A 25,810-nucleotide genomic window follows, 5' to 3' on the forward strand; every position below is an offset into this window, starting at 1 on the left:
CCTCATAAAAAAAGTTACAACTTCAGACTGATCATATAAAGCATTCCTAAAAGAGCTCCGTATGAAGTAGAATTTTCTTGTAAGATTCAGGAGTGTTGATGTGCTGGTATCAGACTTCTGGTTCCTGTTTGTCCACACTTGAATTTATCATTGCAGACCACTTGACTTAAAGGGATCAATCGTTTGTACTGATTTAGCAGTCATTAGAATAATTCTATTCCACATATTTGGGCACCTCTTTCACTGCCACTTTTTCAAGTTTTTACCCAAATTAAAATCAGGCTCTGTGGAAATAAAATAGCTTCCACTATGTTACTACTGTGGGTTATTAACAAGCTCCTGTTAGATCTGGATTTGTGACTGTATTCCCAGTTTGCTGATCAGACATAACCCACTGTTGTCTGTGCCTCAGTATCTCTTTTCGTAGGACCCCTCTTTAAGTTACCCTGGATCATTCCTTTTTTTTCCACCTGACTTGAGTCATCAGCACAAAAGCTGGAGTTGATTCAGCTTCCCAATCCCCATCTGGCTCCATAAAACCAGCTGGCCCGGTTTAATGGACACTTACATGTGCTTTGCTGACAATGTAAAAACTTGAACGACTGAAACCAAACTCCTTTTCTTTTTCTGATGTCTTTTTTGTTCTTTTTTGCTGAATATGTCGCAATATCTTTGCCCTGATTCCAGGTGGCAGACCCAGACAATCAATCGAAGTTTGTCTATGCTCAGCAAGTTTCAACTTTAAAAATTGCTCTTTCCCTGACTCTATGGCAGCAGGAATGTATTGGTCAAAACAGCCTCTGAGCTGAGCTGACCATGCACTTGAGTATCACGACTCCCACACTTTCTCCCTGACTATTTCATTATTCAGCACTGCTGTTGAGCATCTTCCTCATGAATCGTTGTGCCTGTGATTCTGATGAATTGGAAGATGCAAAATGGTGTGAAATAGGAGTGTGCTCAGGCTTCTTTTTTCCTCTCTCCAATGCGATCACTCTTACGTGTTCATGCCGCTATTTTACAGTTCCATTTCAAATGTATCGCCTACTTTGCTCTGCATTTATTCCCTCCCACATGTAAAAATCTTTCAAATTACTCCTGTCTTTTTCTTTCCAACAGCAATGCCAGTCATCCTGTCCTGTTAGCATTCCCACAGACATCTTGGAGCTCATTCTTTGATGACAAGAGTGTATTCATTTCCTATGCCACCGTCATCTTTTATCTGTCTCTCCTTCAGTTGTGCTGAGCATTGAGCTGAGGCGTTGGGAAGTGACATAATCATTTGTCTTTCTTTACCTGGAAGTGTTGCTGCTAAACCCTAGGATTGCAGTGGCTTTTTCCAGATGTTTTTTGCAAAACAACCCATGTTGCTGGTCTTGGCCAACTTGTGGTCCCAATCTTGATCTTCCTGTGCTTCGAAGGCTTTAAGCTACTGGAGGTTTTGTGAGTGCTGATCTGTTCAATGGGTTATTGTGGGTTGTGTGTGGGTTGTCATTAGTATGCCAGATAAAATTACTCCTAATAATGAATTTCAATAGAAGCATGTTAATATCCTTCCCCCGGTGTGGTACTTCCGCTGCTGGCACTGCAGGGATATTCTCTTCTGCACTGAGCAGTTCCCACACCAGTCCTGCCTTCTCTGCACTAAGCTATTTGCTCTGTGAAATGATCCCCCCATTCATTTATCTGAAATAAACCATGTTAGGCAAAATCTATTAAAGATTCTCTTCAAAAAGAGACCAACTTTAAGTTTTGCTGCCTTTTTTTTAGCATTCAAGTGTATGGGTTGCAATGATCTCTTTCAAAACCCTTTCCTGACATCTCATGAATTTGTGCAGGCTTGTGCTTGCCTACTGCTCTTCTGCCTTTATTGAAGAAAGCTTATTCTTGTCCAGTCATGAGGGTTTTATGACTTGGTGACACAACTCCAGAATGATGAAATTTGAGGTTGTCCAACCCCCTGCCTTTGATTTGAGGTGAAAGTTTCGGATATTTTTTATTAGAAATTATAAACAATGAACTAAAACAAGAAAGCACTCAAATAGTGAGATCTCAAAAGGAATGCAAGAGACAAGATAAAATGGTTAGAAAATTATTCTGCGAAACAAGGATGTAGAAGGTAAACAAGAGTCCCTTTTTCTAATTTATCCATTTTCAGTAGCTTCCCAGATTGCAGCAGATTCTGTACACTGATAAATGGAGGTCTGAGATAGTGGAAAGAAAGGAGCTTGGGTTTGGTTCTCTGTTATCTGCCGTTTTGAAGACTGAAATCTCTGTATGAGATCTGTTTGTTCTTACTCTGAATTTAAAAGTCCACAGACTTCAGGTAATCTTTATTTATGTAAGTTCTTCTGCGGTGTTCTGTTAGTTAACAAATTCGTGTTGAAAATACCAGCACCTCTAAATTCCCGTTCAACAAAGGAAGCAATACTTCAATTCCAGACAAAGCAAATTCTGTACAACTGAATTCTCCATCAGTATAACATACAATAAAAGTTGTGCTCAGAGAGTTATTACATATTAAAAAAATTATTGTGTTGGTTGCAGCATGCACCTATCCTGTGGATTTTAAAATCACAGAGGATACTGATTTATAAACAATGGAAAAGATAACTCTGGATTCTCTTTCTGCCTTTTTAAATTTTGCTTTTAAAGTATTATTTCTTTGCTCAGCTTTGGCTCTAGAAGTAGTGCTAGAATAGTTTTTAACCTGTAATCTCTTCTGTATTTTAGGGGCAAAGGAACTTCTTTTGATTTTGTACATTAAGCTTGCATAAAGACTTTACTTCCAGAAATTGGTATGGTAATAAATAAACCACTAAAAATAATTTTGTGTTTATTTTCATAAACTGAAGAGTTTATTTAGCAAATTGAAATGCATCAGTTGTTGTAACTGGGGAATTAGAGGGCATTCAAGGGCATTAGAGGAAAAGTCAAAAGAGATGCACCATTAAAATTTAAACACTTGTCCCAGATCTTAAATTGGCATTTAAAAAACCTCTCAATGCCTTGAAGATTCTCTGTGAAATGATTTTGTACTTGGTAACTACTCTGTCTTCAGGAAAAGCTTTTGTTTTCTGTGTGCTTTCAAAATACCATGAAATGTTTCCCCCATCCCTGGAAATATTCAAGGCCAGATTGGATGAGACTTTGAGCAACCTGCTCAAAGATTGGAAGATGTCCCTGCTCATTGCAGGGCTGTTGGACTAGATGACCTTTAAAGGTCCCTTCTGTGATTCTGTATATTTAGTAGCTTTTGAACATCTATTTTGCAGTTACTGCTCCACAAATAAGTAGATGTTAATATAGAAACCTGTCTGCCATCCACCTGTTCTTTTGTATCTTTACAGGAGCAAGGCAGCAAGTTGGGACTGTCTTTATGGATGCCAGAATATGTGCCTTTATGAATGAATGTCTTTTAGTTGGTTTATACTGCTGCCCAAGTAGACTCAGGTTAAGCTCAGTTTAAGCCCAGTTTAAGCCCTTGTGACTGTACCATGCCCCTGGTCCATGACCATGGTGCTTCCTTGGCTCCTAGCCTTGGCACACTGATGGAGGTGTCTTTCTGTGCTCTCTTAATCTTTTAGATGCAAATTTTTTATATCATGTCCATCACTACAGTGAATGTGATGCCTTGAAGACTTCAGTGCCTTCTCTTGGGACAACCTAACATGGGGCAGACTGCCCTGAAACAATCTGCAACTTGACACAGGAATTGTTTCATTGGAGAATTGATTCTTTTTAAAATCTGCTCACTGTATGTGGGCTGGTACATATCCTTTCAGAAATTTGTCTGTGTTCATTGGTGTATGTAAAACACTTTGTAAATAGCAATTAGACATTGCAATAATATTTGAAGATGCTGCAAGCACATAGAACAGGAAATATATAACTCTTTCAGTTGCTCTGTCCAAAAGATAAGAAATTATTTTTTGTTCAAGTTCTAATTTAGTTATCTTCAAGGAATGTCTCTTGGCTCATGATTGTACTCAATTACTTCCTTGTGTCGTAGAAACACACACACACTTAGATTCATTCCCACTCTAAATTACAGTATTAGCTGCAGACTGTATCCTGTCCATGAGAAGTGGTTGCTATCATTTGATATCATCCAATGTTAGAACAGTCTTTATCAGTCTTTTAAGTGCTAATTTAAGGAATTGTGAAATTCCCCGTTACACGCATTTTGGAGCATGAATTTCTTCTTGTTCAAGTTGATGGAACCAGTGCCATGTAATAAAACAAAGCAGTTCCAAGTGATCCTTTGAGAGCAGGTGGTACACCCAAGGTGCCTCTTGCTTTGTGTTGTAATATTTGAGCCTAAATTTATCTCTGTGGCCTGAGGAAATTGTAATGTAATTGGTGATATCTTGAGTGAACCGAAGTAGGATTTTGCTTGTCCATCTTTTGTTGAAGGATGATAATGAAGTTTTGACTGTAAAAAGTCATGACTAAAATGTATAGATACTATTTTAGAAATTCATATTAAATTACAAATTAATACTTCTATCTCTCTATCTTTTCAGTCGTGAGGAAAACCACCCTTCTACAGTAAACCCTACTTGCTCTTTATGTTGCAAAGGAAAAGATTTCTTTACAGAGGAAAGTGTTGAAACAAATAATGACCTGCAAAGTAATACAATCTCAAGTTCCTATTTTATGGTAAACATTGGTATGGAGCACCTTACATCAAAGGGTACAGGGGGGAGAGGAGTGGGAGGTTTTTAGTAAGACATTTTTTTCCCCTTAACTGGGATACTCTGCTTTCTATGAAAAGTGAGGCTGTTGGATTCACTCTTAATGGTTTAAATTTTTTGAGTGCTTCAGTGCTGGCATTCTCCATTTGTAGCTTATTTGCATTGTTCTAATTTAAGTGACTAAAGAGACAAATAAGTGGTCTATAGCTGTGTGATAAACTTTAATTAAAGCTATATTCCTAACCATTCTATGAATTGGTTCATATAACTAGGATAGAATATTACCTTGAAATCATGGTAACGGATGACAAAAATAATTAGAAAATTAAAGTTAAGTCATCAATAAATATTCTCAGATAATTTTATGAGCTTACTTGTGAAGAAATATAAACATAACTAAATATGCATTACTTGATGATGAGGTAAAGTAAGCTGTGATAAGGCTGTGAGCAAAATTCAGAATGGCATTAACTGGGGCACAAGTGGTCAAGATCAGAAATGTAGAATTCAGTAGTAGGTAGAATCATATTGCCCTATCAGATAATTTTAACTGCAATTTTTGTTAAAGACGCTTTCATTTGGATGTTTAAATCTAGCTTGGAGAAAATTGCAGAAGGTCTGAACTATGGGAACAACTCCACATGAGTTTAACAGGCCTCTGTATGTCTGGACAAGCAGAAATCAAAGGCAGTTGTTGTGAGATTTAAGTTATGACTTAGTGGAATTTTTTGTTAGCATTTACCGAGGTCTAGTGATTCTAACTTGGCCAGAATATCAAGTGCAGACAAGACTTCCCATGGATCTGGCTGACTTACTTCAGAAATACTACTTTTTTTTTTTTTTCCCCTGGAGACTATCAAAATTAGAATGAGTTGCAATTTTTTTATGGAAATGTTATTCTACTGGAAAAGGCCTTGGTTTGGGGAGTAGCACGCATTTGGGTTCGTTGTTCACAGCTCCGTGTTTCAGAAGAAAGTTGATTGTTTAAATATAGATCAGTTGCTTTGAAATAGGATCAATTTTCTGTCACTCGCTTGTATTTTAATGTATCTGCTATTTAATTACTGTCAATTTAATATTGACAATGCATTTACTAGAGAGTGAACCAACATATGGAATGACTAAATGGTTTAGAACTGTATTAAATACTCACCTTCTGAGACCACACTATGGATACTTAAGGCATGAGATGCCTGTACGGGAACTAGCTCTGCTTTAAGTTTTTTCTTCTTTTATTTTTGTTAATGTCTCTTTAGAGCTGTATCACTTCATAAAAAATATGGAAATATTAAGTAAACTGAGAATGCAAAATATAGGAATGGACTTAGTTCTGGTCCTTTCCTAGTATGGATCGATGGGAGACTATTTCTTAAGTTCTAGGTGGGAAAATAAATCTGGGTTTTAGGGAGAGCAAAAGGAGAAACTGAATCTGATCTCTTGTATCTTCACAAGGTACAAGCTCTTAAATGGCCCATCATGGTCTTTTCTTCTGTTTGTGAAATCATGAAATCAGTCTCTAGGGAGGAAATAGGATAAATCCACTTTATAAATACATTACAAGTTCACTAGTATCTTATAATTAATCAGATTTCTTTTGGTTTTTTTCTGATCATGCTCTAGGGGAAACAAAAAACTTCCTTAGCAGATTTTTCATTTTACTTTAGAGCCCCTGGAGAAGCTTTATATCTGAGTTCTGGTTACATATTATCTAATTTCCAGCTGTCTTTTGAATGTAAATAAAAAAATGGAAGCCAGAGTCATCTGTCTGTAATGAAAACAAGAATTAATATTTGTATATGGCAAATTTTAAGTATCAACACTTAGGTTTTTTTGTCTGCAGTTGGATCAGGGAATTAACAGGAGAAGAGACTGTCTGGTTTAAAGTGTTGCAGCAAAATAAATACCCACCCTATAACATCACAATAAAACAGCAATTATGTAAGAAATCTATTATTCATTGCTTCATTATTTGCTGTCTGACTGCATGCTGTTTGACGGTGGACTTTTTTCCCCCTTTGAACTGGACTGCTTTTGCTGGCTTGGCAGTAAACACTGTTTTCTCTCAGCACAGCCATTAAATCTCTCACCTGCGTGTCCTGTGCAGAGCTGCAGTTGAGAGATAAGGTTGGTCTCTCTCAGCAGTGAGCATTGGTATTCCAGGCTCTCCTTTCAAGGGCATTTTGCTCTGATGAGGTGTCTGAAATGACAAGGAAAACATACAGGCATGTTAAATACCTTTGCTAGTCTGAGACAAGTAAGGGTAAATGGAAATGATTTAGAAATACATTTTGAAACTGTTAACAGAGTTTGTGGGTAACTGCAAATCACAGTTTTAGACAGGAGTATTACAGACCTATTCCAGCTGGCATCATCCATTAAATTACAACTAGTAATGGAGGGTACTTGTCCTGCCCAGCTTATACTTAAAATCCAAATAAAACACAAAGGCTCTGAGCCCTTCTGAATGTGTGTTCCTGCATGCTCTTCATCTAAGGTCACAAAGGTAGTTAGTGAAGGATTGAATCCATTACTTCAGTGTCTTGTTCCTGTGCCAGCCTCTGAGCACCTCTGTCTTCCCACTGGGAACTGAGAAGGTGCCTGAAATTTTGGAGTTTCCTGCAGAGCTCGGACCACTGGCCTGGCATCCTGTGTGTGTGTGTCCCTTACAGAATCCATGTATGACCTGGGTTTAATTCTGTTTTCAAGTTCTGCAAGAGGAAACATATGTAAGCGCTTCACCTCCTTTTAGTCTTTGGTCATTATCACTTTTACAAAATCAAAGACAGTATAAAAATCTATCGATTAGAAATTTGCCTGGGAAAATCTGTTTTACACGTGCTTATTAACACTGTCATGTGTTTACTAGCAGGTATCACCAATCCTGTCTAGCTGTTGAAGAAATTGAGGCACAATGGTAACTTAATATGTAGGATTCAGTTTGGATCAATTAAATTAAATAAAACTTAAATGCCAGTTCATACATATATCCATATGCACTACATGCTTCTGTTGTAGTTGCTGGAAACCTTGCTGGCATTTGGAGGTTAGAGAGCAATTCAGCCCTTCCTAAACTGCACAGCAAGTGCCTGGTCAGCAAAATGCCTCTTTGAGAGTCCATAGAATGTACTGAGCAAGGAGTGTATTGAACAGTGGCCCAAATACTAAATGCTAATTTAAAAATCTTGAAGAACCTCCTGGAGCCCTCTGGCTGGTGGTTCAGAAGGGAAGGGTCTTCCAGAAGTCCTTGATCACGTTTGTCAAGCCCATGCATGTGGCTTGGTTACCCAATAGCATCATTGCACTAACGATCCATGCTGGAGCAATGGAATTAATTCCCAGTTCTGTTGCTTATACTGGCAGTGTATATATATATATATATATACATATACCGGGATGTTTAGTTCTCTTAATTTAAAACTGAAACCTGTGCAATTTATTAATGATACTGTGCAGATAGGCTGCAAATAAATTTAGCTTACGCGGCAGGGTTATGATCCTCCTCTCTTATCAGGGATTCGTGTGTGTGTTGTGTATTCTGTAGGTGACCATCAGTTCACCAAATGAATGAAGGGCATCCTGACTTCTGAACTGCAGCAGTTCATTTTACAAGAGAGAGGGCTTTGTAGTCTGGAACCATAACAGTTCTTTTTTTGTGTGTGGATCTGGCACAGATTTGTAACCATTTTGAGTAGACAGAAGACACACCTATGGATTTCCACCCCCCACACCTCCCCACATATACTTGGAAGCAAAGGACTATGAATGATACGGTTAAAATAACTGAGCAATTCTGACTCACAGTTGAAACTTGTATGTAGCTAAATGAGACAGCAGAGTGATGTGGGCTAAATGACACAGTTGTTTATGCAGTCACTGAAGTATTCTCACTGCATATGTGGGTCCTTGAGTTGCTTCATATCCTCTTTATTGAGGAAGGAGAAATCCTTCATAATGTTAATGATTTGTTTTGTTTTCTTAGATGCTCAGATTCTGAGATCTGTAAGTGTGACTAACAGAAATTGTTGCCCACAGAAAAGCAAAGTATCACTTACAGAAAAGTTACTTTTCCAAAAATCAAGGCCAGACAAGGCATTTTCCAAGCTCTAAAGTCTCTGCATGCATGAGGAATTTATTGATTCTAGGATTATTCTAAATTTAATTAAACTTTTGCTTTCTTTTCTAGTCTGGACAAAATTCTGTGTCTTTAAAAGTTTTCAAACCATAGGACTGATTATTTGTTATGAGAAGGGATTAATTAAAGCCCTTTTTTTCCCCACAATTGATGCCAATTTGGGATTTGTAGAAACTTTAGTTTAGGGATCAAACTCATCTTGGAAAAATCAGTGGGTTTGCAGCTGTTGGCTAGTTCATCATTCATTATTTACTGCAAATGCCAGTTAAATTTGCTGTCTAAAAGATATATTCCCAAACAGTTTGATGGCCATTCTGTTTGGGAATTGAGAGTGGGAATATTATTTCCAGGTAGCAGTGAATTCATCTAGCATGGAGATGCTGGCTTATAGCATCAGGTAATGTATTTTAAGTGCCAACTTTTCAACCTTTAATATGTGCAGAGTGTAAGTTGCACCACAGATAGAGATGAGCAAAACTCCTGTCCTCAGATCCCAGTTCTTGGCCCAGATGTGTTCCTCTGGCTGGATTTATCTGGTACTTCCATCCTTTTGGGGGTAATCTACTGTAGGAAGAGCCAGTGCTCACTGTCATAAGAAAAAAAATGCTTGTTCATTTTCCTTCTATGGCTGAGCTGAACCCTACCCAGTCTTCAGCATTCCATTTTCTTTTAAGTCTTTGTGAAACACCTCTTTGAAGGAGCTAACTTTGCTCCTGAAGAATGTGTCTGGCTGGCCTTTCTTATCTTCTGCTGCAGACAGAGAAACTGGAAGAACTGTCATTTTTTTCTGGGCTTTTTTCCCTGGGCTTTTTTTCTCTTATGTCACTAAATTTTTATACAGTTTTAAAGTGTTTATAATTCCATTAAAATTATTTTTAATTGTAAATTATATTTGTAAATTTTGTATATTATTTGTAAATTTGTACATTGTATTTGTAAAAATAAGTTCTTAGCAACAGGTAGGAGCATGGTTTAAATACTGTTGACTTGTGTAGCAGGCTGAATGAGATCAATAAAGATGCACATCATTAAAAACATTTGAATCAGCCATAATGTGAATCTATTTGCAGTGTTCCATTCAGGCCTTGCAGGGTCATTGATGTGGGATTACTTTTTATTTTTCTGGATTTGTACATTCACTTAATGTGGTTTGCACCTGCAAGAAGAGCTGCTACAGAAATAACCCCTCTAGTACTAGTAATAATGAGCACAAGCTCCATCCAGTGAGCAAAAAAAATCATGCTTGCTTCTTAATTTAGCTGCTGGTTTTGTTCGCAACGTGGCTGATGTTACTGTGAGGTCCAGAGCCAGTGAAGTTTCCCTGAGGCTAAATCAGTAGTAGTTTGTTTGCAAAATGAAGGTTGGGATTTTGCAAAAGTTGTTTCGATGACTTGACAGTTGAGCTTGAAAAGTCTTAAGTCTGTGGTTCTACTTAAATGTATTGAGCTGAGACACAGCCATAAGTACAGCAGAAAAACAACTCCAGGTTGTAGACTAGGACTGTGTTATCTCAGGCTCTGTACAAATCCAGAACACAAGATTGTCCCTGTCTGGAACAACATGGCTTATTTTCCTTCTGACTGGGAAAGCTTTTTGTCTTTTTAAAGGCTGATCCAAGTATAAGATATGATCATCAAGTGTTAATCATCAGTCTGGTGATGCTATGGGGTTACTTTGGGGCTTGTGAAGGAACAATACCAACTGGAATATTACTCTTGAGTTCTAGAACCTGTTGATGCCTATACCTGTAACTGTGAAAACTTGGTATTTCTGTGCTTAGCCTAGTTATACAAGTGGGTCTTAATTGCTCCTAAATTCACCCCCCCAAAATAATCACACATAGTGAGCAGTGCCCATTTAATTCTCTGCACAATTGTTACTATGCACAAAACCTGAAATTAATTGTGAAGCTTCTGAGTGACTGTTCAAAACTCTCTACTTTCCATTCTCAGAATTAGTGATTGTGGTTTTAAACCCACTGTAAAATTGCTAGGGGATGGCAGTGGCATTGTATACTTTTGGATGCACTCACATTTGCATTCTGGTTCAAGTTATTTTCTTTGGAAAGGTGTTCCACCTCTGGTGCTTTGGCTCACGTCACAGAGCACTCTGCATGTTGTTCCTTCAGATGAACCTACACCAAAGGCTGCCTCCAGGGCTGCTTCTACTGTGCTGCTGCTGGCTTCCAGTCTACAGGGCTTACTAGAGGCAGCCTGAAAGAATCCCTCTTGAAATAGGTAGAGTGTTGATGTCAGGTCCTCAGCACCAACTGTTTTACTTGGGAAAAAAAATCTGTTTGTGCTGGTCAGTATTTATTAGTTATATATATTGCCTTGGACTCATGTTAGTGCAAAAGCTGTGATTAGTAGAAGTTTGTGATCAGGAGAACCTACTCCATGAGTATTAGTAATATGCTGAAGTGTACTAGTAATATGCTGAAGTGTACGTGTGTCTATATCAATTTCTGTTTATTAAATCTGATACTTTTAAATATACATGAAATATGGCTTCATTTTTTCTTGGGAGTTTAGTGAACTGAATTTGGCCAGACCCATCTAGAGCCAGAGTTATGATTTTTTTTTTAAAGAAATTGAGATGCTTTTTTAAAAATTTGTTTGAAAAACAAGTCTCCTGAACTGTAGAAATAAGTCAATATTAATTAATTTTTAATTGTCCAATATTTTTTTATTAACATTAGATGAGGCTATAAGCAGTTGTAGAATGCCCTGAAAAAAATTTCACATAGGACTATGTCTTGATTTCAAATGAGAAGCGAGCAGTAACAAATAGAATATGACATATATTGAAAGATGTAAGTTGAAGTACTCAAAAGCTTTGTAGAGTTCTTCTGTTAGGTAATCTTTGTTTTTGAGAAGCAAAACCAACTAGGTTATCTTTGTAAAGAGCTCACTAAAATACCCTAGTGAGCTAGAGTGGTTTTTAAGGGGAAGAATTAGGTTATGCTTTGGAATAGGCAAGGAGAAGCAAAAAATGACAGTAATTGTGATCTCAGTAAGGTTTCCTTACTCATATGGAGTGGAAAAATTGTGATGATTCTCTTTTGAAAGGAGATGAATAGTAGAAGTACAGGAATAATCATGAAGTGGAACAGGTCAGTTTGCACATTAGGTACCAGTTTTTTTAAGAAAATTAAGGCTATTGCAGTTTATAGGTGACCGTTTTAAAAGTGAAAAAAAGGGAAGAAATTGTTATGGAACTATCCAGTGTAGCTCTATATTGTCAGATCTTTTTTCCATCAATGTGGAACCACTCTCAGGCTGGATATTGCTTTCACTGTCGATGCCTTTACAGACCTTAGTGACCAGCATTGTCTAATTCCTGATCTTTTCCTTTTTAAAATGTTTGTTACGTTTTTGTCCTGTTGGTCCATTACTGCTAAAACTTTCAGTAGGCTCAGATGCACATGACTCATCTTTGCTTTCAGTGTTTCCTCCCAGCTCTTTGATAACTACTTACTACATTCTCAGTTTTCTGGTGCCGTGATTTTTCCATTGCTGTCTGCATAGACCTTCACTCAGGCATCTTTATGGCTTTTTCCTCTGTTATCACATATATTTGAATATATGAATAAAAGTTCCTCTAAACATGCATAAAAATATTAACTTCAGATTCTTTCTAAAAGGTGGTTTCCTATGGTTTATGAGAAATCATGACAGTGATTAAGTAACCAGTGTACAAAGCAATTGATAATAATACACAATATGGATTCGTTTGCTGCCTTGTGCTGCCATTTCTGTTGGTTAGTGTAGTCTGGGTCTGTAAAATCTTTAGTGCTGGGATATGTTTCTGACCTGGGTTTGGATCTTAGTTTGTGATTACTGATGAGGAGATTACTATAAATGTAAGTTAAAAAGTGGGAAAATGATTTAATAGAACTTAGAAAACAATGTTCTGATAAGACATCTTGGCTTTTCTGTATCAGCATCTAACCTCACCACCTGCTGGCAGGGATAAAGAGTGTGTAACTGGTCAGAGGGTGGCCTGTCATCAGCTAATCTGGAATTCCCAGCACTTAACAAATTTACAGTGCTGGCAGAAGAGTAAGGCAAGAAGCTGGGTTGGCTGGAGGCTTATCTGGAGCCACGTCTGCTTTTAGATCTCTGAATGCACAGTTTTGGTGCAAAAAAAACTTCATGTATTTTCCCTGTGTGTCTTCATTTTGAATTTCATCAAGGGTATGTCAGTTTGCAACCTGAACCGGCTGTGGCTCAATGTATGTGACTGAGGGAGTTTTAGACAACCTGATTTAAGTGTCAGTAGCAAACTATGTGCAGCATCACAGAACGGGGTACAAGCTGCAACACCAGAATCAAAGAGTGGTTTGGTTGGAAGGGACCTTAAAGACCATTTTGTTCCAAACCCCTGCCATGGGCAGGACTAGAATAGGTTGCTCCAAGCCTCACCCAGCCTGGCCTTGAACACTTCCAGGGATGGAGGTGTTGCCAGCTTTTCTTGGCAACCTGTGCCAGTGTCTCACCACCCTCACTGTAAAGAATTTCTTCCTAACATCAAATATAGATGGTGTAAGTATATCTGTCAATGAAGTGGAGTTAAACAGAGCAGTCTCTTAGACTGAGCTATCAACTGTTCCTGGGTTTATATCAATAGTTACATGTTTTAATTCTGCCTGTTAATCTGATTTATCCATAAATGTCAATTCTAGGCCTACAAAAATTACGGGTAATTATGGATCACAAGAATGAAACGGTAGAGGAGAAATAATGGTGCCAGTCTGGGATAAAGATCACTTTAGAAGTCCCAAATTTGTAGATATTTTATTTCTATAATTAAAAAAATAAACTTGCAAAGAATGAACCGACCCCTGAGTCAGCAGGTGTGAAGCATCTTCACTTTACTCATATCTGTTTCTTTCAGTTGAACAGTTACATTTGTGAAGGGTTAACCCCAAGGATGGATGGTATAGAGGCTGCCTAGTGCGGAGCCCTAATTTCAAGGAAATTTTCATGTTCTGTTCTTTGAAGGGGTATTGACTTCCAAATCACACACCGACATGCCTCTGATCTTCCTGGGGATGAGTCACAGTGCAACGTGTATGTCGAAGCGCTGGGATCAAATCTGCAGTGTGTTGATCACTCCTGATGATAGGACTGGATGTTCTCTAATCCCATGTGTGGGGTTACGGAGCGTGCCTTATTAAAAAAGAATACTTAAAGCTATTAAAACCAGAATGCTGAGGGTTTTGTTGATTTGTTTGTTTTTTTTTTCATTAGTGCCCTGCTGTAGATTTTAAAGTACAATAAAGTAGCGAATGCTACCTTGAGCTTGGTGGCTTTAAATGCTGGGTTAATTTACACTCAGAGCGGAGCTTTCAGTGTCAGGCGATCTTTTTTTTTTTGCCAACATAAGCACTCAGCTGAAACAACAGCTATGACTCAGTTGACAGTGAACGCTGCTTGAATTGATTTAGTCCGAGTTCAGATTTAGCACATAATCATGTTCAATTTGATCCACCGTGCTGCCTAGAGATAAAAGGGTTGAAAAAATAGATTTAGCTTATGTCAGTCTTTGTGGTGATGTCATTGCCATGAGAGATGGAATAGCGCTGTTACTATGCTGTGCCTGCTCAGTTGGTGGGTGTACGGGGGAAAGGCAAGGAGCAACTCTCAGTTTAGTGCAAAGAGCTCGTGCCGGAAGCTTGCAGTCATTGAGACAGAATTTTGGACTGTTCAATTGCAGTACTGAACTGAAGATTTTTTTTTTTATTTATTTATTTTTTTCCTTCCAACCGTTTGTTACTCTGAGCTTGCCTAACTCTGTGTTCAAAGGCGGGGGATGCCAGCCCGTAGCATGGACTGTGATGTTTCCACTCTGGTTGCCTGTGGGGTTGATGTGGAGATTTTTGCCAACCAAGAGGTTAAGGTATGAGCCTTCAGTTCTTTTGTTACAGATGCTTCTTAGAAAAGCCTTTGGGAGCAATAGGCACTTGAATGTAGCCATTCAGAATAAGGAGGCAGATGAGATTCTGCTGCAGTAGTAAAAGACTTGCAGTTAAAAAAAAATCTGTTAATTAGGAGAGAGGAATATGGGAGAGGAATTGTGCCTGCTTTTTACTGTGTTTTGATAAGCTGAAAGAATAGGCTGGTGTTTACTCTTTAATGATATAAGAAATGGGTTATATAACTGACATCTGTGCATATGCATGTTTCATATTCATAAAAAATCTTTCATTGTTAATTTTGTCAAGTTATTTTTAGTCCAGTGTCACTTTTTAGATCAGTCTTGCCATAAATGTTATTTATCAATGCTGATAACCTTCAGATATTTTTACGCAGTTCAACAGTAGCTGTTTCTTTCCTTCAGATTCAAATCATGAGTGCAGGTATAAATTTTTGCAAAGGGTTAAAAGTTTGTAGCAAGTGTTTTGGTGCATCTGCAGTGTAACAGAACACAAAAAGTTGTGCATCTTGCATATCATATGATTACTTGATAAACAGTGCTTAAATCTAAGGTTGAGCTCATAGTCTCTTAATTAGACAACTGCTGTAGAAAAGTCATTGTGTGTAATTGCTTACTTTTGAAATCAATTATCTTTTTCATTTATTCTCATATTACTGCAAGAAAATCACTGCAAATTAAGTTTGAAAGAGGAATTTTAAGTATGCTTTTCACAGATCATCTGAAAGAGCTCACAGGCGTAATACAGTGTTATTCAGCAGTTTATTTAAAGGACAAAGGTACAGAGAAAATTAGTTTCTAATCTGATTGTTCTTAGTATTGAAAGAATGGAACAGGGTAAAAAGGATTTACAAATTGGAGGTCAAACTTTGAATCTCTGTTCTGTTTGATTCTGAATCAAACATTGAAGCCAGTGGAAATATCTGGAAATAAAACTACTTTGATTTGCAAGAGGTTATGATGATTTTTATTTCCCTGTTAGTTTCTTACCAGGTGAGATCATGTATAGTTTGTAAAAATGCTTTTGCGTTGGCAGCAAGAGATTCTTCTTAATTTAAGAAGCTTTTCCCTAGCAGTTTCATACTGGATTTAGAGATGAAATAGTGAGTAATTCAGAGGAATGATTCAGATGAGCAGTTTTGCCTGCACTGGGACATGTTTCCTGTATTATTTTGAAGTAGTAAAATGTTCATCTGCTTATTCCTCTTTTTCTTCTTTTTTTTTTTTTAACTTAAGAACATATTTTTTAACATGTAGGATTTACACTTGCATTGGTATGAACTCATATCTGGATCAACTGTCTTTTATTATATGGTGCACGTTCAGTGTAAGACTATGCAAAGAAATTAAAGTTGTAGTGAGCTTCTTTTATCTTAATCATATTTCAGTAGCAATGAAAAAGCAAAATTTTGGCTTCCATAAATCAGCAGAAAGCATTCCATTGACTTAGGCAAGACTTTGATTAGCCTCATTTAAGCTGCAGCATCTGGAAAGTGTGGGCCAGAAACATGAGATAAAAGAGAACAAAAGGGTTACAGAAACATTGCAGTTGCAGGAATTGCAATCCCTTTCATGTTACTTGGACTTCCTGTACCTTGCTTGCTCTGATTAAAACTGCTGGGTTTTGTGTTTGTTTTTTTTTTTCCTTATGTCTGAATTAAAATGTTGATTGCAAAGACTTTGGGTATATTTACAGTGGGGACTGCACTGCAGACTGCACTGCAGCTCAGAAATGCTAAGTCTACTTCGAAGTTGCCTGGCTTAGATGCTGCCAGCAGTGTGTCCTGAGTGACCCAGAGCTCACTGCAGGCTCATTTTCACCCAGTTGTCACCAAACTGCTGCCTAAGCCTGGCCAGCTCTGTGCTCATCCCCAGGCTCTCCACACAGCAGCCAGCAGTGTGGGCATCCTCTCTGTGGAAGTTTCAGTGCTACTGATAGTTTAAAGGTGGAAAGACCTACTGCTCTCAGATCAGGGAAAAAAAGAGGATTCTTTTTGTGTGTCTGCAAGAGGGGTTCACTTCAAGGTCGGGTTTTTTGTTGTGACAGTATGGTCCAGTCAGCATAAAAATGTTTCTGTGACTTTGATAGGATGGGGAACATCAAGCTTTAGGGTTAAAATGGGAAGAGGCTGTTTCTGAGAAGCGATGGGGATGGAAGTTGAAGTTAAAAGAGCAAAAGAAAGCACAGAAATCCTGCCTTCTCCCCTGCCCTGTTCTCCCATGAGTATCCACCCCTCTGTCCAGCCCTTGTGCAGGTCAGCAGGAAGGCACAAATAGCATTGACAGCTGAAGTCTAGGCTATTGTGCCTTCCATTTTCTTCTCCAATAAAGCTTTTCGTGTAGGGGGAAGTTTTTTAGTAGGGAACCTTCTGGCTGTGTGAAGAGAACGTTCCTTCAGTGGTGGAACAGATATTAAAGATTTTACGATACGTGTGGTGCTTGGGGAGATTTGCTCAAATGAACTCTTAGTCCTGTAGAAGTAGTTCTCTGATATCAGCAAGGACTGTGTTTAGGGTTTAGGATATGCTTACAGCATATCTCACTTTAATTCTGTTTAGGTTCAGAACTGACATGAGGCTTGGGAGAAGGATACTGTCTGCAGTGAGACATTGTTCTCCCATGAGGCTTGGAAAAAGGATGCTGACTGCAGGGAGCCACGATTCTCCTGTGAAGCTTGGGAGAAGGATGTTGGCTGCAGGGAGCCATCTCTCTGCCACTTGTGGTGTGTGTTTTGGCCACTCCTGGGAGATGGAAGGGGGTGCCAGGCCTGCAGTGGCAGAGCTCAGTGTGTTCAGGCTCTGGAGCAGCAGCTCTTGCTGCAGGTGGCAATGGGGACTCCTTGAAGTTGCCAGTTCTCAAGAGCACTGACCCTTCAGTGCTGGGCAGTTCTTACACAAAGCTGACACTCGGCACGGGGCTTGGAGCTCTCCAGCTTATTGCTGCTTCTCCACCTATGGAGGCGACCTTGTTGTAGGCACTGTGCTCTTAGCATCTGGGAGTCAGGCTTGGAAACACTCTTTTTTCCATTTGGCCTCTGGAACAGGGGAGCAATTGCTTAGTACTGAAGGCAAAGCTTTTTAGTTGCAGCATTTGCAGAGTCTCATCCTTTCAACAAACAAAGGTTTGTATGGCTGCCCTGGAAATGGGAGCTGGCTCACAGCACTGGCACTGTTGGTTTGTCATCCATGAACCCGTCCAACCAGTCTCTCAGTTTTGATCAGCTGCTGCTTTGAATTGTCTTTTCTAATCCAAAATTGGGTCAGGCTAATCAAGATGTTACTGACTGTACAGTGCCTGTAGATCAGGAACTGGTGAAGTTGAGAAGGCAACCACAGAAGTCATGAAGTGCAGTTCTGCTTTGAAGTTCACCTGGATAATTAAAATTCTTCTTTCAGTGCCTCTAGATGATAATTTTATGTAATGATCTTTGTTATATAAGCAATTAGTTAATTAATATCTTGTTTCTTTCTAATAGAGAATTCCAGACATCACTGACACAGTGGCAGAGAATTTAAACTCATGCTTCTTACCCTAAGCAACGTGTTCTTATATGATTAATTCTACATATTCCCTCTTCAGTTATGCTCACATGCACTGTTCTCCTCAGAAGCGAGGTAGGACTGGGACAACTTGGCACTAATGATCACATTTTTATCTCAAGACTGTAATGTAAAGTAATGTGGATGGGGCCATTATCTTAATGCAGAAAAAACCGACGTGGACATGAGCCAGGCAGCAAAGGGAAATAGTAGAAATAGTTTCACTGTTTTGACTGTATTGCTTTGGAGCATTAATCCCATTGGAGCGGGATCTCTGTCAATCTGTAAACTCGTTACTCAGCTCCAGCGAGCACCCTGCTAATAGGAATTGTTTGGGATGGATGGGTTGGAGGGCAGTCACTGCCCTGCAGTTGCCTTTGAGAGGTTTAGTAGACTAAACTTCTGAGGTCTAGAGGGCAAAAGCACACTAGATGCTTGTGGTTTTTGCTTTCCACTTCAATTCTCTGCTTGTACAAGTGGCTCATTTACAAAGATGTTCTGAGGTTTAAAGTTTAACTGTTCTAAGATTAGAGTCAAGTGAAGAAAGCTGGAGGAAAAGGAGTGTAGCTGCCCCTCTAGATGCTGCCAGCTGTCCAGTGGCAGAAAGCTTGACTTGCTGGGAGAGTTGCTGGGTTTCTTTGTTTAAATTCTTCTCCTTAGCCACATGAGCTTGGTTTGTGGGAAGAGACTATTGCACAGTCATAAGACTCCACAGACAGGCTATAAGGAGGGAACCAAACAACAGCATGACTACCAAAAATACCCTGATGGCTAGGAAGGTCTGCTTTATAACTTCTGTTGGCATTTTCTGTAGTTGGCAGTTATTTCTATTTGCAGATAAGATTGTGTCTGTGAAATCTGCAGGATCCAATAGTTCTGCTGGAGAAAAGACACAGATGTCTTTTGATTTCTGCTTACTGTCTGTCTTCGTCTAGAGTAAGCATTAAAGAGGAGCTTCCCAGATGCCACAGTGCTGTTTCCAGCACAGTGACCCTGCTGTGGGCTTCAGTGTCAGCCCTGAGAGACTCTGAGCCAGCAAACCTGGGGCTCACCGAGGTGCTGCTGATAACTTGTGTTACAGACATAGGTTAGGCTTTGCCTTTGTCCTTCCAACAGCCCCTTGTGAAGGCAACTAAACTCTTTAAGAAGTTTCTAAATAAGTGAAACAGTGGTAAGACACCTAAGGGTCATTATGTGCCCTTTGGGGTTACGTTCAATTACTTGTGTTTGCTTTTCCCTTGACTAAGAAGAAGGGGATGCTGCTGTTTCACCAGAGGTCAGTGGCAGCTGCAGGTTCTTATGCAGCTGGAATATGGACAAGCTTTCTGTTTCTCCTTCTTGACCCTTTTAATGCTAACAGGGAACAGCAGTTTTGTATTCTCTCTGATCATCCTTTCTGTTGGAAGTCACATGAAGATATTTCCCCTTCATAAGGATAACTAGACAATGAGCAATTTCTCAAATGAAAATAAATAACAGCTAGAATGCGTTGGTCGAAGGTGCAGCATTAATCCAAGGCAGGTAATACAGTAAGATGGACTTTGTAATTATGCTGATAAATAGCCCAGCCTATGTGAGGAGCAATGAAGAGATGATGATTTTCTTCAGCAGATTTGAAGAATTAATCAGTACAGCTAAAGATTGAGGCACTTGTAATACAGATGTAAGTGTGATACTGATTTGTCATTGAATAATTACTTTGGCTGGAATTCCCAGAAGAACCTAGAGAGGTGAAGTATCGAAATTCTTTGTTTTTCTCAAAAACAAATAAAATCTAGGACATGTTTTCAGGTCTATAATGATCTAGTCTCATTCTCCTCTAAAGGTGCTGTACATGTGCACTTTTTTGTCTCAAATTTTACTGATGCTGTTTGCTGCTGCTTAGCATGACTAAGCTTTGATACTGAGTGAAGTTGCAGGTTTTGAGGCAGAGGTCTGCACCAACCTTGTATCTTTAATGTTTTTTTTGTTCATAGACTAATGTATATGCTTTATGGTTGGACAGTTCTTCCCTTAATATTTTCTAGGGGTGATTCTACCAAAAACCTTAAATAATCTACTCAGTTCTGATCTTTCATGTGCTGAACAGCCTGTTTGCTTTGGAAGATGTTATCTAATCGTGTGCTGGCGTGCAGACAACCGTGACAGTGTGGTCTTGAGCAGAGAATTCTTCCTTGGCAAAGAGATGCTAAAGAAGAAGACTACCACAGTTTATCAAACACTTGGCTAACACACAGGCTGCCAAGGTCCAGAAACTGGCCAAGCAAAGCTTCCAGTCAGTGCTCAGTTGCTGGAAGAGTGTGTGTTTTCCATCTCCATATTTACAGTGGTACCAGCTTTGTGTGCAAGAGCTTTTCGTGAAAATTTCCCCCATTAATATGACTAAGTGTCAATAAGCACCTTCTCCTTGGAAATGCCAACAGAATTAAAATTTCCCCCTTGGGAGATTTCTGAGACTGTGCTGTCCAACCCTCCTTGAAGTAACTGTATTTATTGACTTCTTTTGTTGAGTCTTGACTCTTGTGTTTGTTGTAGGTCATACAGATGAGCCTCAGCTGATGCCAGTGTGAGGCACGACGACTTAGCTGCTCTCTGCACTAACTGCACTATAGGATATTGCACATTTAAATTTTTTTGCCAAATAGTAAACCTCTCCCCTTTTTTTCCCTGATTGCCATTGCTTCTAAAATGCACGTGCATTCATTGAGTTTGGCTCCAGTCTGTTTTCCATCTAGAATTCAGGTTGATTTTTGCTTTGTTCATGTCAATTCCTGAAAGCACAGACCACCTTCTCATAACATCAGTGTTCTGGTGATGTGTTTAACTGTCCCCATGTGGAATTTCTGTTGTTGCTGAATCAAGGAGAAGCCTCTGGTTGTAGCAGCTCTGATGGAGTAAACAGCCCAATTGTCCTTGCAGAATGGGAAACCAGCTGGACGGGCTGGGTGCTGCAGCAGCATCTCCATGGCAGTGTGTCTGTTCTGTACACCTGGAGTTGCTGAAAAACCTCAAAGTGATGTTATAGATAAAATAGATAAAATTCCAAGTATTCTCACTTGCAGATGGAGAATTAAGGAACCAGGAAGTAAGTTTTCTGATTAGGAAACTGGATTGGAATGTATCAGAGCTGGTGTAATTAGTAGCCCTTGGTTTTAACAATCAGGTTCTGTAGATGTTCAATCTCAAATGTTATTGAGCAGTTGATGTTTTCCAGAGAGCAAGGAGCTTTGCTTACTTAATAGCTGGCTTTGGTTGGGGGTTTTTTGTTGTTTTTGTTATTTGTTTGATTTTTTAACTAGCCCAAACTTGCTACTTTTCAGAATCTCCATTAGATTCTGGCAGCATCTGGATGGAGAAGCTGACTTTATCTTGCAGGATGGCTTCATATTTAGCAGGAGCAATATTCTGCAGCATGGAAGAGCCTCCAGTTTTGTAGCACCAGATACTCCCATCTGTTGAAATAATAGTCACTGAGCTGAGAAACCCAATGAACCTGTTGTGCTCAGAGCAGTAGCAAGAGGCAGCTGTACAGGGGAATTTCTGCAGCTCAGTTTGTCACTCACAGAAGAATCTCTCCTGTAGTGAGTAATATGCTGGCCATGAAAAGGTGGAGGTGATTCATGCAGCTGAATCATGCAGCATGACTTCTGCTGTGTTATACTCATGACTTGGCCAGAGAAGAGGTAACCTTGCAGAAATCTCACTTGTTCTTTTGTTCATGTAGGTCAGATGTGCTGGAGTGAGGCAGATGAACAACTTATGGTAAAAAAACCCTGCTAATCCTCTCAATAAAAGAAATTCCATTTATGGAGGAGATAAGAAGATTATTGTTTTATTAGCTGTACAAATCTTATTCAAGCTTTACCAGCCTCAAGTTTCATCATCCTTTGCCATGTATTCTCTTGCCCGATGATAAGGTTCATTCAGTTTTGGCTACTTTTCCATGTTTCTTAGAGAGAACCAATAACTAAACCACTAAGAATAAAAGGTTTTTAATTGTCTAAATAATTAGACCTATACTGGGAAATTTGTTTTAACCACCACTTCTCTGTGGCTGTTGTTTTGTTGTGGGTCCTTGTTAGTTGTGTTGGGGGTGATGTGATGTGTGTTGTGTTTTGTTTGGGGGATTATTATTTTATTTGCTAGTGCTGATACAAAAAAACAAAAACAAAACCCACCCACCATGAGAAATGGCCTTTTTCCCTCAAAGAGGAACATTTCTTTAAGAGAAGCAAATATCTTTAAGGGGCAGGTCAGAGGTGGAAGTCCTCCGAGCTGTGGTTTTAACCTGAGGGAGGAGGAAAGAAGTTGTTTAAGCAAAATGTGGCTGAAATGAGGAAGGGGAGCATAGGGTGTCAGAGGATGGAAGTTACTGTGAAGAAGTGCTTCTGTGGTGAAAGACCAGGAGTGGAGAAAACCCTTGTGGAGGCTGGGGAAGGGAAGGCAGGTTGTGGCAGGACTTCTGAGCAAGAGGGTGACAATGGCAGGGAAGTCAGGATGGAGGGAGAGTTGATGAAAACAAGAATAATCAATGGAAGACCAAGGTGGGAACAGATGACTTTGACTTCTTTGCTATAGTGGAATTATTTAAGGGTAGATGACACAAGATGCCAAGAAAACCCATTGATAGTCTAAAAAAGGAAGAGTTCGTGACAAAGCTTTCAGCAGGCAGGTGTTAGCATCATTAAAACCTTAGTTAAATTAATCTTGACAGCTTTCTACTTTCCTGAAAGCATCTTCCACCTACAGGTAACAAAATCCCTTTATGAACTGTTACTCTGGGTTGCTGCTGCTCTTCTTTCAACACCCTCCTCAAAATTTTTTGCTGTTAAATGTCTCACAAGGAATTAAATAATTGAACATGGATAGACTACATATGCATGCATGGGACAGAAAATATTTTGGAAAGCTTACCAAGAAAATCAAATCTATTTTTTTAATATATCTTATTCCTACCTTCTTTGTCTTTATTTCTGCTTCATCCTTCTGGAATGCAAGAAGGAACTGTGTGTTTTCCCATGTTGTTTTTGTTCAGTGTGGTAGATGATATTAGAAATAAATAATAATTTTTAAACTGTTGAAAGTAAGTGATACAGTAAGATGTGATATATCAAATAATGAAAATGTTCTGTGTGCATTTGTTTGCAAATGGAGGTAGGTAATTTAATTTGATTTTCTATTTTGATTTTATCAATTAAAGAAGAAATTAATAGTGGCAAGTACTGGTGTGGAAAATTATTTTGAAGTAAGCTTTTGAAATAAAGTCTGAAATCAGATGAACAAGGAAAACTTGTTTTGAAAAGACATTTTGAGCAACCTTATGGAGCTGGTAAATAGTGTTTCCTAAGAAGATTATCTGGGAGACCAAGAAGTACATGAGAATTAGCAGCTAAGGAGGCACTTTTGAATGCATAATGGAGATTATCTATCCTGATGCAAAGGACAGATGGGATGTACATTAAGAAACTATTAGAGCTAGATCAGATACTCCTTTTGCTTTACAGCAGTTTAAGGATTCATATATATATACACATCCATACATATATCAAGTGTGCAAAATCACAAAATAAATTTCAATTAGCAGAGGTTTTAAATAAGAACAAGGAAAGTTTTGTGATGTATAAAAATTAAGAGAAAAAACAATGTGCAAATCCATTAACAACAAGATACATAATGTGGGGGAAGTTATGGTGTGACTGATTTCATGTGTGTTATATAAAGGGCTTGAAAGATAAATCAGCTACATTAATAGAAAAAACCCCAACCCTAGTAGTGGCCAGAGCAGAGAAAAACTGCTAAAAATACATCAGTAAGACATTTATTTAAGTGTACAGGACCTGCTAAAATCTACCTAAGAATGCTTAAGGATGTAGTTGAAATAATTTTTTACTATATGAAATTATCTTTGAGAATTCATAGGTTATAAAGAGACCGCTGAGGATGGGAGATGGAAAGAAAGAAACAGCATTTGTGTTTAAAAGGATGACGGGGAGAAAGGCCTGGATAATTACAGATTATTTTTATCTGACTTGAATTTTGGAAATAAGTTTGTAAGTACTTTGTAAGTAATTAGGCTTGGATTGTCTAGACCAAATCATGTGAAACCAATATGCCTTCCTTGTTTGACAGGGCAGCAAGATAAGTGTGATAAAAGAGATGGGGAATGTAGATATTTTGACTGAAACTTTCACACTGTTCAAATAATTTCCATAAGTAATCTACATTCTAAATATAATTTCCGTAAGGTGGGTGCATAGTTGTTTACAGGATGTCTAAACCAGAACCAGTTCATTCTCAAATGGTGAAGACGTTTAAGTAGATAAGCTCACATGTTTCTTCCTGGAACCAGGTTGAGATTAATGACAGTAGTCAACAGAGAAAAACCTTAAAAAACGTGTGGATGACAGTGGGACAGGGTCAAAATTCTGAACAATCTTTAATTGAGCAACAGGATGAAATTTAGTGCAAAAGAGAACACCTGAAAAGAAATCGAAGTCACAGCTCTATAAAGAAATCCTCATGTGTAAGCAGTTGTGTGATGCACGTATCTCGAGTTCTAGTGAATTGCAGTGGGTAATAGCAGTATTGTACTTCTGTGATCAAAACAAGTGAAGAATCACTGCGTGGTTTGGGTTCAAAGTGACCTTCAAATATCATCTCTTTCCAACCCCTTGCCATGGGCAGGGACACCTTCCACTAGACCGGGTTGCTCCAAGCCCCATCCAGCCTGGCCTTGAACACTTCCAGGGATAGAGCATCCACAGCTTCTCTGGGCAACCTGTGCCAGGGCCTCACCACTCTCAATGTAAAAAATTTCTTCCTTATGTCCAATCTAAACCTGCCCTCTTTAGTTTGAAAACCATTGCCCCTTGTCTGTCACTACAGGCCCTGGTAAAAGGTCTCTCTCCATCTCTCTTCTATATCCTCCTTAAGTATTCAAAGGCTGCAATAGGGTTTCTCCATAGCCTTCTCTTCTCCAGGCTGAACAGCCCCAACTCTCAGCCTTTCCTCACAGGAGAGGTGCTCCAGCCCTCTGATCCCTTGTGGCCTTCTCTGGACTTGCTCCAACAGGTCCGTGTCTTTATGTCTTGTGCTGAGAACTCCAGAACTAGATGCAGGACTCCAGGTGGGTCTCAGTGGAGAGGAGTAGAGGGGGATCATCACTTCCCTCAACCTGTTGGCTCTTCCTTTTATACAGCCCAGGATACAATTCCCTGTTTGTAATTCATGGACACACAGGAGACAGTGCCTGTCACTTATTTTCTCTCTTTGGTACAGTGATGCTGGGCCACCACAGCTGGTTTTCTGTGTGCTCTAAAGGAAGGCAGGTGACTGGAGAGGACGTGGTGAAGCTGCAAGAACATTAGAAGCTTGGCAAAGAGGCCAGGCTGGCAGCATTTACGCTCTTCTGTCACAGCTCGTTATTGGTGTGAGGGGTTATTCCATTTTTTGAAGTTGTAACAGAGCCTGGATTTGTGAAATAAAAATTTAGTCCCTCTTAGTAT

The 25,810-nt window shown here is 39.1% G+C and overlaps 1 protein-coding gene across 3 annotated transcripts in view; it reads left to right on the top strand.

Annotated features, from left to right (window-relative positions):
• Nucleotides 1–25,810, top strand: part of RCAN2 (regulator of calcineurin 2) — an 87,324-nt gene that overhangs the window by 29,384 nt on the left and 32,130 nt on the right. Inside the window, exon 1 of one of the 3 annotated variants that reach the window (XM_017813104.1) lies at nt 14,269–14,730. The exons of the other annotated variants lie outside the window; for them this stretch is intronic. Coding sequence (XP_017668593.1) covers nt 14,644–14,730 — 87 coding nt within the window. The 5' untranslated portion in view covers nt 14,269–14,643. Of the gene's footprint in view, nt 1–14,268; nt 14,731–25,810 lie in introns of those variants that run through there. 3 annotated transcript variants of the gene reach the window in all.

Source organism: Lepidothrix coronata, unplaced genomic scaffold (assembly GCF_001604755.1).
Source record: "Lepidothrix coronata isolate B3197 unplaced genomic scaffold, Lepidothrix_coronata-1.0 Scaffold39, whole genome shotgun sequence".
In the NCBI taxonomy this organism is placed as follows: Eukaryota; Metazoa; Chordata; class Aves; order Passeriformes; family Pipridae; genus Lepidothrix; species Lepidothrix coronata.